This window comes from Larimichthys crocea, chromosome XIII (assembly GCF_000972845.2).
Source record: "Larimichthys crocea isolate SSNF chromosome XIII, L_crocea_2.0, whole genome shotgun sequence".
In the NCBI taxonomy this organism is placed as follows: Eukaryota; Metazoa; Chordata; class Actinopteri; family Sciaenidae; genus Larimichthys; species Larimichthys crocea.
The window spans coordinates 32,947,369-32,962,911 of record NC_040023.1 but is presented as its reverse complement, the minus strand read 5'-3'; the positions used below and the strand labels follow the sequence as shown (position 1 = coordinate 32,962,911).

The following is a 15,543-nucleotide window of genomic DNA, read 5'->3' as shown; positions in this document are numbered from 1 at the left end:
TTTGTGCTTCCACGCCGTTTTTTTAAAACAGTGTCACTACACTGCTGCTGTGCTCATCGCCGGTACAAGTGAAAGTCACAGTGTCTCATTGTGTTTCGTGTCCCCCCCTGTGTGTGCGTTGTGCGACTCCCTACCCCTCCCTTTTCCTCCCCCATCCGTGCCACGCCTACTTATACAGCAGTGGGATCTGGCTGTTGTGACAGTGGTTGCGGCTCATCTTGCTGTCGGCCGGGTAGAGGTTGGAGGAGTTGGAGAAGGAAGGCGGGAGGGAGTGATTGTCCGTGGTGGGGTTTGGGTAACCCGGCGGGGGAAGCAGAGACTTGGGATCTGGCTGGGATGAAGGCGGCGGGGCGTTGTGGTTCTGATTCTGGCCTGTGGAGGGTCGGCGGCGATTGCGTAGAGCCTGTCGCTCAGCCAGCTGGTTGCGGAGTGCCGATACTCGCTCTTCTTTCTACAGACACAACAAGAGGAGGGTGAGACTGTTGTGGAGCTGTCATGTCTGCAGATTAAAACAATGTTAGGGTAACACTCCCCCGCCCCGCCATTCAGCATTTATTAACATTCATTTATAGCAGTAATTGACAATTGTTAATTAGTTGAAAATGAATTGGCAGCTATTTTGGTTGTAAATGAATTCAGTCATCTCTCAAGCAGAAATGCCAAACATTTACAGCTTCTCAAAAGTGATGATCCGTGCCTTTTCTGGCCTCTATGTGACATTAAATTTAATATATTTTGGGTTTGAGGCTGTTGATTGGACAAAACAACTTCTGAAGACGTCACTTGAGGCTCTATGATGAGAATTTTCCGCAATAATTTGACATTTTATAACTTAAAAGTCGATTAAAAGTTGCAAAACCTGCAGATTAAGTGATTAAACAGTCATTTTAATGATTAATTGAATGAATGAAAATAATTGCTTAAATAAGCAGTATACAGGACATGCGTACTGTTTATTACCCACTATAATGCGGTGGTGAGCAGATATAATTTGTACATGTTTGTCAACAACTATAACTCCTCCTGTGAAGCGACCATAAGTGAAGGCTGGTATATAAACAGATAATGCATGACAATATAATAGAACAACATCATTACAATAGTTGTAATAAAATAAAATATGTCCTTATACACGGCACGGTGGTACAGTGGTAGAGTTTGCATGTTCTTCCCTGTGTCTGTGTGGGTCTGTCCGGGTTCTCTGGCTTCCACAGCCCAAAGACATGCACTTAACTGACTTTAAATTGCCCGTAGGTGTGAACATGAGTATGAAATGGTTGTGTGATGAACTGGCGACTTGTCCAGTTCATCACAGGCCCAATACTAGCTGGAAATTGCTCCAGTCCCCCCCTCCCAGCTCCACCCTGATAAGGATAAGCGATTACTGAAAATGGACAGAGGTCCTTATATCTGCTTAAAACTGCATTATAGTGCATTCTAAACCATATATTAAATGTTCATGTCATGGGGGAGTTAGAGTGTTTCAAATCTAACATCATGATGTGTGTGCCATTTTCAACTGTTTGCTCTCACAGGAGTGCACAACCATCTTTACAAGCTGCAAAGAGGTAAAAAAAAACAAGCGCTCCTCTTCCACCACCCTCCTCAGAATAAAAAATCGCATGGCATCTTTTTTTAAATATGCGGACACTCTGGTGATCGTCAATCAGTTAACAATGGCACATGCGCTGACTTACTGCTGAGAGTATTTTTTTGTATTATCTCAATACAACGCACAATTCTATAATACATGAATAAGCGTGTCCTCCTCTGTACAGCAGGCAGAACCTCCTTTAAGCTTGGCTGGGAGTTTAATAAACTATCAATATTTTTGAGGTGTATTAACTTTGCACACACACTCACATGATATATTCTCTCAGTAATGTAAAATATGAACCAAACCCTGCTTGGGAAAATACAATATTCTGATCCTTTTTCAGTGAACTTATGACCTGTTCCATATCTGTCAGTGTGAAAGCAACCGTAGAAATATTATCAAAGAAAACAAGAGAGAATAACATACAAGAAATAAAACAATAATTACAAAGAAAACATGACAAACATGTCGCTGTTTGCATCGTGTCTTATTATCACTCTGTTTTCTCTTATTATCACACGCTCATACATAAAGAACAGTCCATGTGTGATCTGTATAATAAAAGCATCTAAATATATAAATATGCATCAGGTGTCCATGAATATGTATGATACAGCTGCCTGCAGGTGGAACTGAAACGTTAACTGATACGGACGTGTGCAATATGTGTCTGGAATTTGGATGCACGTGTTTAATAATAACACGAATATTTACGTCTGTTTAATGTAACATATATAAAGTCTTCACCTCCTGGATGATCTTTTGCAGCTCCCTGTTCTCTCTCTCCAGCTGCCTGGATTTCTCCTCGTCGTTGTTGTTGGTGGACGAGCCGGTCTTCAGGGTGTCCTGCTGTTCCGACTGCCACTCGCCACGGGTGATGAGGCGTCGCATCTGGACCGGTACGGGAAAAGAAAAAAGAAAAATCAGTGCCCGAGAGCACAACGTGCTGAATAAATAAGAACATTTTTTAATATTTGCAGCTCCTTTAAGTCAGTATGAAATATCCAGACAAACAGTGGTGATGCTCTTCTTGGAGTTGCATTTAATGAATTTCTGTAGGTGGCACTCTTTCCTCTGTCTGCAGCAGTGCACTATCATGTGCTCTCCCTCTATTTATTCCAAACAAATGATTATAGCTGCTGCCAGACATGTAAAAATGTGCCAAAGGATTTCTTCCCCTAACACCGACCATCACCACTGTTTACAGCAGCTACACATCTAAAAAAACGTGTTATATCACATGTTGAAACATCTTATTTGATGTCACAGCCGGTCCCAGTGCAGACTGAACAATGTGCAACATGCAGTACAGGCCAGACTGAGTAACCTTTGCTGCAATACAAGTGTACTTTTTTTTAGTGAGTGCAGTGTTGGAGCACCTTGGGTACAAAAAGCACCACCAGGGTGATGTAGGCAGAGAAGACGATAGCGAGAGAGGCAAAGGCAAAGGAGGCGTCCTGCTGCGAAGACAGGATCATAGTGACTGGAGCAGTGATCAGGCACAACACCTGCAGGAAGAGAAAAAACAGAGAGGAAGGGAGAGGAAAAGTGTGGAAGAGTGAGTTTTAAAATAAAGAGTAAAACGAAGGAGGCGGGGGGTAGAAGAGGAGGAGGAGGAGGAGGAGGAGAATAAAGTAAGAGTGAGAGAGGAAAATCACATCCATAAAAGCATTAGGCATCTGTTTATCATTCCGGCGAAGACTCCCATGTGAAAACAGCATTAAAAAGTCATGACTGAAGTGGCAACGGCACGCTGACAATCACCACATTGTCATCTCATCAGGGCCCGCAGCTCACAGCTTAGCAAAGAGGAAGGAGGTCCCTCCACAGACACCATTAACTATTGACATCATCATAAAACTGAAATGTGTATATCATAACATGAAATAATAACATTAGTCTCACATTATGGAGCCATGTGATGAAATGAGCTCGCAAGCTGCATTTAACGCGCTCATAAATAAACCATGAGCGATGATCAATGATAAATCCTCTCCTTTTTCCGACGGAGGAGGCGAGATCAATCCATTTAGTAATTACATATCCACAAAGTATAAGCTGATAAATGTTTGGATGCTCATTAAGATGCTTTTTCTTTTACTTATTAATGAGAACGAAGGCGAGAGATGGGGGGGAAAAAAACGGCAAAATGGCTGTTAAAGACTAAAAAAGGTTTGCTTGCTTTTGATCAAAACAGACGCCATGAAGTGACAGAAACCACTTTTTCCAGACATTTTACATCAATTACAAAGCTGCCCTGTGTCAGAGTGTCGGGAAAAGGCAGCTACTGTTTGTCTAAAGTGGCTAAAGTGAACATAATGGCAGCTATTTCAGTGTAAAGTGCAAGCTAGGTGCCTCCGTTTGAGATGATTCACTTGCTATTAACAACCGCTGAAAAATGTTTATGACTGACGGCGGCGTTTACCACTGTACTTTCATGCTTAAATGGCTACATTTTTAAACCTATTTCTGCCATAGGGCAAGGCAAACAGACAATCACTGAGCACAGATTTCTTCACACACACACACACATATATATATATATATGCATATATATTATATATATATATACTATAAGTACAGAGCACTCAGCTACAAAACTAGAGGTATTGCTGCACAATAAAAGTTTGCGATGCACACGTTTGTGTTCTATTGATTTTAACTCCTGTTGAGAACAAGTTTTCATTTTTTAAAGGGAACCTGAGATAAGGCCGTTGGTATCATAGCACCACGGGCACTGTAAGCATCAAAATTTATGATTCATACAAAACAGCAGCTTGCTCGCTGGCAGTATAATGATTTGGACAGAAACGCATCAAGGGATCTGCATTTTTAGAGGATAAACTCTCAAGACGTACTCGTAGAAAAGCTTGAATATTTCATACGCCGCCCTCTCTCTGTGTCTCCAACCAATCATTATACCAACATGTACTTTGCAGCGTTTTATACTAGATCATCAATTTGTGATGTTCAGCACATCCCCAAGGTAGTTTCAAGAGGTAAAGATGTCATTTATATTCTGCTTTCCTCCCCCAGTGGAGTTCTCCTTGTATGATTTTTGAGGATCGATGCAAACTGGTGAATCTACAAACTTGAAACAATATCATTTTTACGCTCAGTTGGAGCCGCACAGGAAGTATTTCAATGGGATTTTCTGTCATGCTAGGCCAGTTATTCACTCAAATAAGGAAAAATACACCACATAGGCATTAAGGGAGTGTCAAGTTATCTATGGAGTCCATTAACTTTTATAAACTGCAAAGGGTATCCCCTTGAAAATTCAGCTTTTAAGCCGTTGCCACTTGAGCGTGCCACAGAAGGGTCTTTGCAGAACAGCAAAAAGCAGCTCCCAGAAACAAGAGTTCAGGCGTGACTGTTTGTGTTTTTGGACTCACAGCGACGTTGTAAATAGCCATCCCCACGGCCCGGTGGTCATTGATCTTTTCTGTGGAGACAGACTTGGTCTCGTAAGCCAGAAATATGCCCAGCAGCAGGAGGAGACCCTTGTAGCCATAAACCACACCTACAGGAAGAGAGAAAAAAACAGTGAGAGAAAGCAGGTAAAAACAAGCGAATGAAGTGTGCAGCCATTAAAAATGATATGATATGATGTGTGTAATGCATTCAGAGGTTGACAGTGTGGAAAGAGACTAAATGTTTTATCATTTTGAAAAAATAGGAAGCTAAATTTTGAAACTGAAAGCTGAAGAATTGATTTCAAATTAATTTCAATTTCGGGTCATGGGTTCAGCAGGGCGTTCCCTCTCTGCAATAAAGCAGCTCCTCCTGGGGGATCCAGAGGCATTCCCAAGCTAGATGGGCTATGTGGTCCCTTCAGTGGGTTCTGGGTCTGCCCCGGGATCTCCTCCCAGAGGACCTCCAAAGGAAGGCATCCTAATCAGATGCCCGAACCACCTCAGCTGGCTTCTTTCAATGCAAAGGAGCAGCACCTCTACTCTGAGCTCCCTCCGGATGTCTGAGCTCCTCACCCTATCTCTAAGGCTGAGCCCGGCCACCCGGGAGAGGTGATTTCAGCTGCTTGTATCCGTGATCTCATTCTTTCGGTCACTACCCAAAAGCTCATGACCTTAGGTGACGGCTGGAATGTAGATGGACTGGAAATTCTTCCCCACAATGGTCCAGTACAGCGTCTGCAATACCGTAGACGCTACAGAAACCAGCTGGTCCATCTCACGCTCCATTTCCCCATCACTGGTGAACAAGACACCGGGATACTTGAACTCCCTCGCTTGGGGAAGCAACTCGCTCCCACTTCCAGATTCCAAATTAACAAAAGTATAAATAAATGTATGTTTGGTTGTGGATGATTTGTCATGACAGTTAAATGCATCTCCTCATGTATGCAGATGATGTGGTAATCTTCTACTAAAGATTTGCTGACTGATTTGACATCAGATATGCAAAGCTGAGAAATATTATGATCGTTAGAAGTACAGAAAACTCTTATTATCTGGTACTTCTCTTAACATGTGTAATGAGATGAAATACCTTTTATCAGACCATTACGATAATCACAGACAGTGCCACAAGCTAATGTGTTTGCTCGTTAATTCAGCATGTGTTCAGAAAACGTGAAGGTAGCTTTAATTAGAGCATTTTGTTCCCCGCTATGTACTGCCCACCTGTGGCGTCCAGCAGAGGCTCAACATGGCCGATCATGATGGCATAAGACGCTTCTTAAACTTCCACGATGGTGTCGTACCAACCAAATGTTTGTAAATGTCATGGTGCTATAGTATGAAACTTATATCGATTGTTGTGGAGAAATTGCTGAAGTCAAAGGTCAATGGTGAGGTCAGAAAGGAAGTGAGTGTTCAGGAGCCTCTGATGTCTTATGCTGCATTATTTATTGACGCTTGATCAAGGAGAATTAGAGACACTCTCAAAGTTCATCAGAAGTGCCTGAGTCGGTCTCACATTCTGCCCAACTCATCCTGGTGGATCGACTTTAAACCCCAAGATAACACCACAAATACTACACGCCCAGAATTAGTCAAATGTTTTTACCCATGAAGGTGTTATTGTCAGCATATTCTAGTCTGGAGACACAGATGTCTGTTTACACAGATTGGACCATCAGCAGCAGCTATCTATTATGTCTAAGAAGGCAGCAACAGGTCTCTTCGACCCTGGACACCACAGTGTTGAGATAGACTGGCACCTACTGTTACACATGACCTTGTGTAACCTAAGGATAGAAAATTCATAACATTGTTATTTACTGTATGGAGGCTGTCTGCTTCACTGAATGGCTTCATTTTAGTTGAGCTCAGTCCAGACAGTGGAGCCACCGGTGCTCGAGTTTGTATGTGGGTGCACTTAGTTGATTTCTGTCTTTTTAATATCAAGTTGCATAATGTGTCAGTGTTTTTAAATGTATTGTTTATCATATCTACTGGACTAATTATGTAGTAATGTTGTCACTGTTCTTCAGTTTCAGCTTTTCATTAAAACTTTGTCTTTTAAACTGACAAAATATTTGTCCCCATTTGTCTAAGTGAATCTGCCTTAAACAAACAGTATTCACACTTTGTTCTTCACATTCACTGTGAAGCACTACAAGCAGGCAAACACTCACTTATTATGACCTCCTCTGATTTTACATGTCAAAGTCAATTCACTGGCTACAGCGAGTGCTGCACATGCTGTGAAAACTCTTTTCTGGAGGCAGCGCTCTGAAGTCTGAGAGAATTATCCTGTTACTAAGCGACATCATTGGATTGGACTATGAATGCATAACAGAAAACTTGCATTTCAAATTCGGGGCATTTATCAGATGATTGTGGGAACTATAGTCCCTTGTGTTTTTGCAGCTTGATTCATAATAAGTCCTAAAAGTCAGGATATCATCTCTCCTCTGTTTTCCCACCACCTGGGTCCGGTCTGAAATATCTACTACTAACTATTGGATAGCTATTGGATGGACCGCCATGAAATCTGGTGCACACATCATGTTCATGTTTCTCCTGGGTGAATTTTAAGAACTCTGTTCATGCCTTGACTTTACATTTAGCCTCATTGTCAGACAAAATCAGGCATTGTGGCGTGTCTATCTCTGCTGAACATAACCGCAATCAGAAACCGCTGATTAACTTATTGATGCCGGCTCTCCGTCACTTGCGGACGTTCAATCGGTCTCAAACGATCAGACCATCAAACGAAATTAAACTTCTTTGTGTCACTATTTCGTAGCTTTAATTTCAAGCTAGACTCAGATTTAGAAGCTGGGTACATGAAATAAACAAAGGCAGGATACAACAGGTAGAGTGTCAGAGATTAGTCCTGGATAGTCTCAGTTTCAGAGACGTTTCAAGCTGACTGTAGAGGGATTTGACTGGATCCGGCCAAACGTTTCCACTGCAGGTTGCTCCTTCATTTAAATCAATGGGAAAAACCATGTGTTTTCGACACAGCGCCTGATTTGGTCTGAATGTGGTCTTAGTCTTGTTTCCCAAAGAAACTTTCATTTCTATCTTTATCTTTAAAACTGATTAAACAAACTTTGTGTAAATTGCTCCAATGTAGGAGACAATAACAGCTCATTGTGACCACTGAAGGAACTAAGCAAGCATGACTGAGTTGTACGGAGGCAGAAAATCATAAATGTAGATACGATAGTTGGTTGGATTTTTTGAAAGGCAGCCTGACAGACAGAGAAACGAGAACAAAATGGTGAAAGAGAACAAGGGAGAAAGAAGAGACAGAGAGAAAAAGGGAATCTGTGAATGAGTTCCTCAGACTGTCCGTTGTTTCCTTTATACCGCCTGATATTAAAGCATCTTTTCTTCTCTGAGAAAGGAAATGCTATGGGGCAATGGCCCAGTTTGTGACCCACATTATTTGAATTTCAGCACCATTATACTTTCATAAGAGCTGCCACGCTAAGAAAGACAGCAGAGAGAAAGACAGGGAGGGAGAAGGGACTGCGTGGGCCGACAAAAAGAGAGAAGCAAAGAGAGAAAAGAGGACTCGATCGTAAGGGGGTGGCAGGAGCTGAGGGAGGAGGCTGAGATATGAGACCTGTTTAATTCAGAGTGAATAGCAGTGACATGTGTGTGCATATGTGTCTGCATATGTCCCTGTGTGTGCGTGACAAAGACGTTCGAAACTCGAGCAGGGCGAAGAATGATAAAGAGACAGACTGAGAAGAAGAAGAAGAAGAAGAAGAAGAAGAGAGAACCCATACCGAGCCACGTGTTCATCTTCTCTGAGCTGCAGTGCTCCAACAAGGGCTGAATCAGGACATCCAAATCTTCTTTAGGGGCCTCCTTAGTGAACTTCTACTCACATGCCGGACAGGAAAGGAAGAAGGGGAGAGGAATGGGCGGATAAAGAGATAGAGGGAAAGAGAGAGAAAGGGGAGATGTTAATAAACGATGAGACAGCAGAGCCCAAAATGCACAGTAAGCAAAAGCCCCAGAGACTGCACGCTTGATCCCCTCGGGTAAATAGGTCTTTCCCATAAGTCAGATATAGATGGCTGAATAAAAAGAGTATCAGATATCCAATAAATATGAAATATAGCCCTTTAAAAAAATCCATATAAGGTTTGACTGCAGTTTAAGCCAATGGGCTCATGATGATGTATGGCTCTCGTTCCTACAGAGGTTTCATCTGCTTAATGAGGACAGTTTAATTGGGGCAGTCTGCATGCACGTCAGTGTCTCAGTTTTGTGTCTTATCCAGGTTTTGATCATAGTTTAGTATATAGCATTTAAACAGTATCAAGTACACCCCATACACATGTTGACATAGTCACTTTGCACAGACATATAAATGCAAAACAACAAAATGACGAGGTAAAATGTTTCCACATATTAAAGATACCCTGAGGAGTTTCTGACCACTAGTGGCGCTGTGGAGCAATATTTAGAGTGTTCAGCTCAAGCATTAAGATACAAATACATATTATGAGGCGTGACGTAGGACAACACCCTTGCACTGTGATGCATATCAGCATCAGTGGTGGTAGCGTACTTTAAATGTAGAAATATAGCGCAATATTTTGTAAATTATGGTCCCATTATGAGTAAAATAGATGATGAAGCAGGATATGCTTCAGGGCGTGGATAATTTATGACTGACAAGTCACTCTCAATGAATCCATCCAGTTCAACACACAGAGCTCACGAAATTTGGATCAGCTTTTAAAACTAAACAGTGCTGATCGAATCAAGATTCTGTTACTGCATTATCTATTTCTTGTTTCAGATGTTTTCACTGACATATTTTAGTTCCTGTTAAACTGTGATATGTTTACGACATGCAGGCCGGCATTTTGCACTGCTTGAAAACAGACAGTCAAAACCACCTTGCAAGTACGTCGACGATAAGTGTAGATAATATGTCGCAACATCTGTATGAGAAATTACATCATAAAGCTGCGTAAATTGGATTTTTTGGCGCTGGAGGGCAGAAAACATCAAAACGAGCAGACAGTGTTAGCAAATATGAATAAAAAATTGCCTTTTTTTTATATCCATCAGACACGGAGCAACACTGCATGTATTTGGGCTGCTTTATATATACATATAAATATATATATATTGGCTTTTAGCTGCTAAATGTTCAATTATCTTAAATTCAATTGTGAGTCTCTCGCTTCAGTGTTATTAATATTGAAAATATTGATTAATGCAGGTTTAATGAAGTTAAAGATAGAAGATGCTTCAACGAGTTTGTTTGGCCTTTTCATGAATGTTGAATTTTGTTTAGGGTGAACGCCACAGGGTACCTTTAACAGTGCTGAAACTATAACTCAAACACTCATCAACACAAATAAATACAATTATTGAAGTCATAAATGTCACTGTTGCAGTACTGCTGTTAAGCTGTGCTCTGTGAAATGACATGATATCCATCTTTGTTTGAGATTGTGCTCTTTGAGTCTAAGATGAATCAAAATGAAAGAACACTTTGACAAACGAGGCCCGGTGTCTCATTACCGCGTTATTGACTGATGACAGCGGCTGCACGGTCTGTGCAAATGGGCGATGACACACAAATTATCTCATCTGTCTTTCGTACTCTACCTCAACCGTAATGTGCAGAGGATCCACAATCTGCCAGATCATGAGTGACAGGAAGTCGATAGCCAGCAGCACTCCAACTGTTGCGTAGAGTTTCCACGGCTCCAAGTGTTGCTGTGTGAGTTTGAGGAAAGACACACAAACACACATACACAGCAGTCATCACTATCCAAGGGCATCACGAGCCGGTCCACAAACAAAGACAAACAACCAGGACAAATAATACGACAGGCGTCCTTGTGATTTCTGGATGACTGGGCGCGAATTGTCTTTCTGAGTGTGTGTGTGTGTGTGTGTGTGTGTGTCCGAGTATATTTTAGGACCAGTGGGAGTTTGCTTGTGTGTGAGCGACTGCAGTAACTATATTTGTGCTGCCACCTGAAATCATCATTTATACACACTGAGATGACCCCGCTTTTGTGTGGACACTTTCCAAATCAACTTTATTATTCTTAACTTAAGCCATAATGGAAGTAATACAGCCGTAACCGAAAAACAAGCGAGCAAAATGAGCTCTCCCGCTGTGCTCCCCGTCTCTCTTTCCACGCATTTCTGTTATTTCTTTAGTATTATTATTATTCGACCACGCTGGCTCTCTCCCAGCACCTCCAACATAGTAACAGCCATTCAAGCGTGCGTTAACTAAAACTGAAAAATAAAATAAAGATGAAAACACATTACACAGTCCTGAGCACCTCTTCACTTGAGTTGCGTGAAAAATGATTTGAAAAGCGCTCATTCTCCTCTTCGATTTGTGAAAGTTTCTTTAAATACTCACGCAGAACTCTCTGGAAAAAATGCCCTTCTGTGGACACGAAGTGAGCTGAAAGTCAACCCGATTCGTTGTGCTTTGGCTCAAATAATAAAACCCCCAGAGGTTGGATTTCTGCATAGAACTTTAATACTCATCCATATTCATAAATATCCCATAAATGGCTTAATCTCTTATTCTTCTGATTAGGTCTTAGAAATTCCCACAACACCATCTCAGACTGGCAGTATCTAGCTCCAGGATACACTATCTTCAAGGGGAGACACACACACACACACTTAAACACACCAGCCAGCAAATAAAGTCTGCGTCGGCATGTCTCCATGCATGAACGTTGCATGTGAAATACAGTATCTATGTCAGTGTGTGTCCAACACCCTTATGCCTGCACTCATGCTACAACCCTGCCGCAGTGAACGATGCCGAGCTGGCCCTCTTAGAGGCTTATGTTACTGGGAAGGCTGCAAAGTTTTTTAACTGAACTTTTTTTTATCAGCTGGCGCCACACATGCTGCGTGGCCTGGCCTCCGTCTCCCATCCTTTCTCTGCTCCCCTGAGACCGCTGAGAGGCTTATCCCTTCCCTTCCTCCCTCCCTCCGACTCTTCCTTCCTACCTTCTTCTTCTCCTTCTTTTCGTCCTTCTTCGTGAAGAGGGTATGGACCCACCAGATCTTGGTGAACATGCTGCCGTACGCCAGGCTGAAGCCGAGGCCGAGGAGCCAGAGGCGAAACTGGAGGAGAGAGGAGGTGAGGAGGTGATATATGAATCTTTCTTAGTGAATAAAAATATAATTTAACCAGTATTTTTATTGTTGTTACATCAATCTGGCACTTTAACTTAAAGAAAGGCTGTATTGTTGCATTAGTTGCATGTCACACACTAATACTAATGTTGTATTTGCGTCTTTACAACAAGGCGCTCTGTGCCCTGAGCCTTTTCTTGTAGAGGAGGTGGGAGTCAGTCCCGAATAGTGTCTGCGGGTTTCCTTTTAGGCTGTTTACATCCCCCAACAGCCTTCACCAATAAGGCAGGGTGGACAGTAAGAAGCCTGAGAGGCGAAAAAAACCATTTGCCTTAGCTCCTTAAGCTTATTGCTCTGAGTGCACAGTAATAACCGAATGTGACTCTAGATGAAAATATCAACATTTATATCAATAATGTTCTTTTTCTCATGTGGACTGTGGGGGCTGGACAGTAAGAGTTGAAAGGGTTTCCCCAGTGGAAATTAAGCTCTCGTCTTTATTAAACTACAACACAGAAAAATAAAATACTTATTTCTTCCATTAAGCCGAAAAAAAAAGAAGTGTGTGATAGAGAGATAGATTCAAACAAACAAGGAAAAAAAAAAACCTATCTAGAGTAGAAGGTCAGATACAGAGTGAGAAGAGAAGCAGACCAAAAAATGAAAGAGAATAACTGGACAGGGACAAAGAGCAGAGAAGCGACAGAAATGGAAATCTCTTCTCGCCTCCACAACAAAAAGACTCAACATGGGTGACAGAGAAGTACTCCCACACCTCATTAGTGCTGGGATCCCATCGTCTGTGCTATTCTGGCTGGGTAGCAAATCTTGCCCGTAACACCCAATACTAAAACACATTCAAATACTTATTGAAATTATGTCAATATAGACTTTCACTGTCTTTTATCCGCCTTGTATGCGTGATCAGAATCCTGAAATAAGCGATCGGTTTGCAGGTTTGCCACAGGCAGGAACATTCAAGCTGTCAGGGCTTCACAACACCTGAATGTGGGTTTGCTGAAAGTGGGTACACAATGTCACAGTGAGGTAAGGTTTTACTCAGACTGACAGGTGTAACTGCAAAATGCAATATCTGTGCAAACAATAGCCGCGTTTCCACACAAATGTATCACAAATGTAATTTTCGAGTAAATCGGCAAAAGAAAAACACAAATGAATGTTTGTTTCCATCCACTTCCGTTATGCGAATCTTAGGGAGTTGGTTCACGAGATGAGCAGTAAGTTGCGCCAGTTCTCAAGTTGGAAAATAAAGGATAAAGGTCTACTAACTTTACCCCACAAGATATATATTATGAAATATCATGGATTAATGTCCAAAATGTCCTTTTTTAACCCAAAACGTGAAGCTTTTGTGCCTAAACTGTGACCATTTACAGGGCGTGTCACGTAGACCTACTCTGGAAAACCAGATGAAGAAAGTCAAACCAAGAGTGGTGGAAACCAGGGGCGGTAAGCAAAAAATGGGATTTCTTTTTTTGTATTATGCAATTTCTAACAAACTTTTCTATTGCACCACTCAATAATGCACAACAAACGTTTATGGAAACACGACTAATGACTCCAACAACACTCACAATTCATGAGAGCAAATAGGTGTAGTGTCATGTTATGTTAGCATAAATATTTAACCTTTAATCCTTCCTGACCTGCAGGTGAACCAGTCATTACAAATTCATGCTGTGCAGCCAAACATTGTTCGAACCCACAGAACTTTACCCAAAAGTTCCCAACTTTAGTTGAATTTCCAAATATGCTAAATATGTCAGGCTGAGGGCAAATGTGTATAAAATAATGTACGAGACATTTAGACTATTTAAATTTCATGGAATGCTGCAACTCAATACTCATTACCTTCTATGTAAACATTGCATTGCTTTAAATATGATAAAACACAATAAGAGCAGTGTGTGCCACTGTGGGATAAGATGATATTCCCAACCTTATAACGATAATTACAACAAAAAGAAGGCTGTACTGAACTGTCCAGCAGCATACATATCTGCTCTGTAATTCACATCAAACCTAGGGAGACATGTATATTTTTTATTTGTTGGCTGGTTTCAGGATAGCATCCCCAAGTTCTCCTTATTTATTTGCATAAAGCGTTTTATCACAATGCAGAAGGTCCACACAGCACTCTGCAACAAGAACCACAGACTCCGAACAACAACCCACATTAGCTTTCCTGCTACAATCTCCTTTTTTATGACTTAAGAGGAACACACGTCTTGTCCTGCACATTATCTTGATGAACGAGCCACTAAACACTGACCAGGGAAAAAGCGCCCGCTAATGTCAGTTTTCAGGGAAATTAGCCTCACAACGCACTCATCAGCCGCAACACATGAAAGAGCTTATAAACCTACTTGTACTGTCACTTTGGTCAGTTACTGATGCCATCATCACTCTAACAACACACTGTCTGTGCAGAGCCTGAGCAAGTTTATCTACTTTGTCCCCTGCCGGTGCTCAGCCTGCCAGCTGCTGCCAATCAATCAAAACTTGATCTTTCAGTAATAAAATGAACAATAAACATACAAAGCATATTATTTTTGACAGAAAGATGTGAGTTCTAATTGTAATTTTAAGTTGGACTAAATTTCATCTTTAATTACATTCTTTAATTTACATCTTTTAACGAAAATAACAAATGCATAAAGTCTGAATTTAGGTTCTTCTCACATAATAAGCCTTTGGTTTCTGGTACCGGCAGACAATATCCAGCCCTACTCTTCATCATGCCCTCTGGCTCTTCTCTGCCTATGTCTGTCTCCCTATCTGTCCATCTATCTTTCTCCTGTTACCTGGCAGACGACGGGGAACTGTGATCTGTGGACGTGGTGGCCATCAATCCCCAGCGGGAACACTGCAGCCAGAGCCATCATGCAGCCCACCGCCGTCATGTTGTTCAGGTACGGCTGAGAGTTCTGGATGTAGCTGCAACAGTGACAGATTCACACAGGGACACATATAAAGACAAAATATAAACATAGTTAGACAAACACCAGTAATTATTCATTTATTTTCGTAGGTAAACAGGTTGGAATTGGGTCGGGGGTCTTGCTGTTAGCTGTTAATTGCTCTCCTGTTGTTTTTAAATTAACTTCTATCATCTTTATGTCCTGCTTCAGACAGTCTGTCTGGGTTTTAATTAATGTGAAGCACCTAATGTTTTAACCATAAAAAGTGGGGAAAAAAAAGGAAATTGCTATTCTGAGCAGAGGTGAATAAAAAACAAATCGAGCTGGAATCCAATTTAATGCAGGAGGAACCATTGCTTCATTCTGTGGAGCTCAGTGAGTTTCGTACAGAATCAATGTGCTGATTTCTCTGGATAATCCACTAATCGCGCTGTCAACA

General features: G+C 41.6%; 1 protein-coding gene across 5 annotated transcripts in view; it reads right to left on the bottom strand.

The window, feature by feature from the left end:
* gabbr1a (gamma-aminobutyric acid (GABA) B receptor, 1a) overlaps positions 1–15,543 on the bottom strand; it is a 72,487-nt gene continuing 56,944 nt past the window's right edge. For 4 of the 5 annotated variants that reach the window (XM_019275202.2, XM_019275204.2, XM_027286316.1 and 1 more), the window contains 8 exons: positions 14,988–15,120; positions 12,034–12,150; positions 10,651–10,761; positions 8,805–8,898; positions 4,993–5,120; positions 2,977–3,105; positions 2,345–2,488; positions 1–451 (listed from right to left, as the gene is read on the bottom strand). In XM_019275202.2, the coding sequence (XP_019130747.2) occupies positions 167–451; positions 2,345–2,488; positions 2,977–3,105; positions 4,993–5,120; positions 8,805–8,898; positions 10,651–10,761; positions 12,034–12,150; positions 14,988–15,120 (1,141 nt within the window). In that variant the 3' untranslated portion in view covers positions 1–166. The remainder of the gene's footprint in view (positions 452–2,344; positions 2,489–2,976; positions 3,106–4,992; positions 5,121–8,804; positions 8,899–10,650; positions 10,762–12,033; positions 12,151–14,987; positions 15,121–15,543) is intronic. The other variant, XM_027286317.1, reaches the window with a different exon arrangement.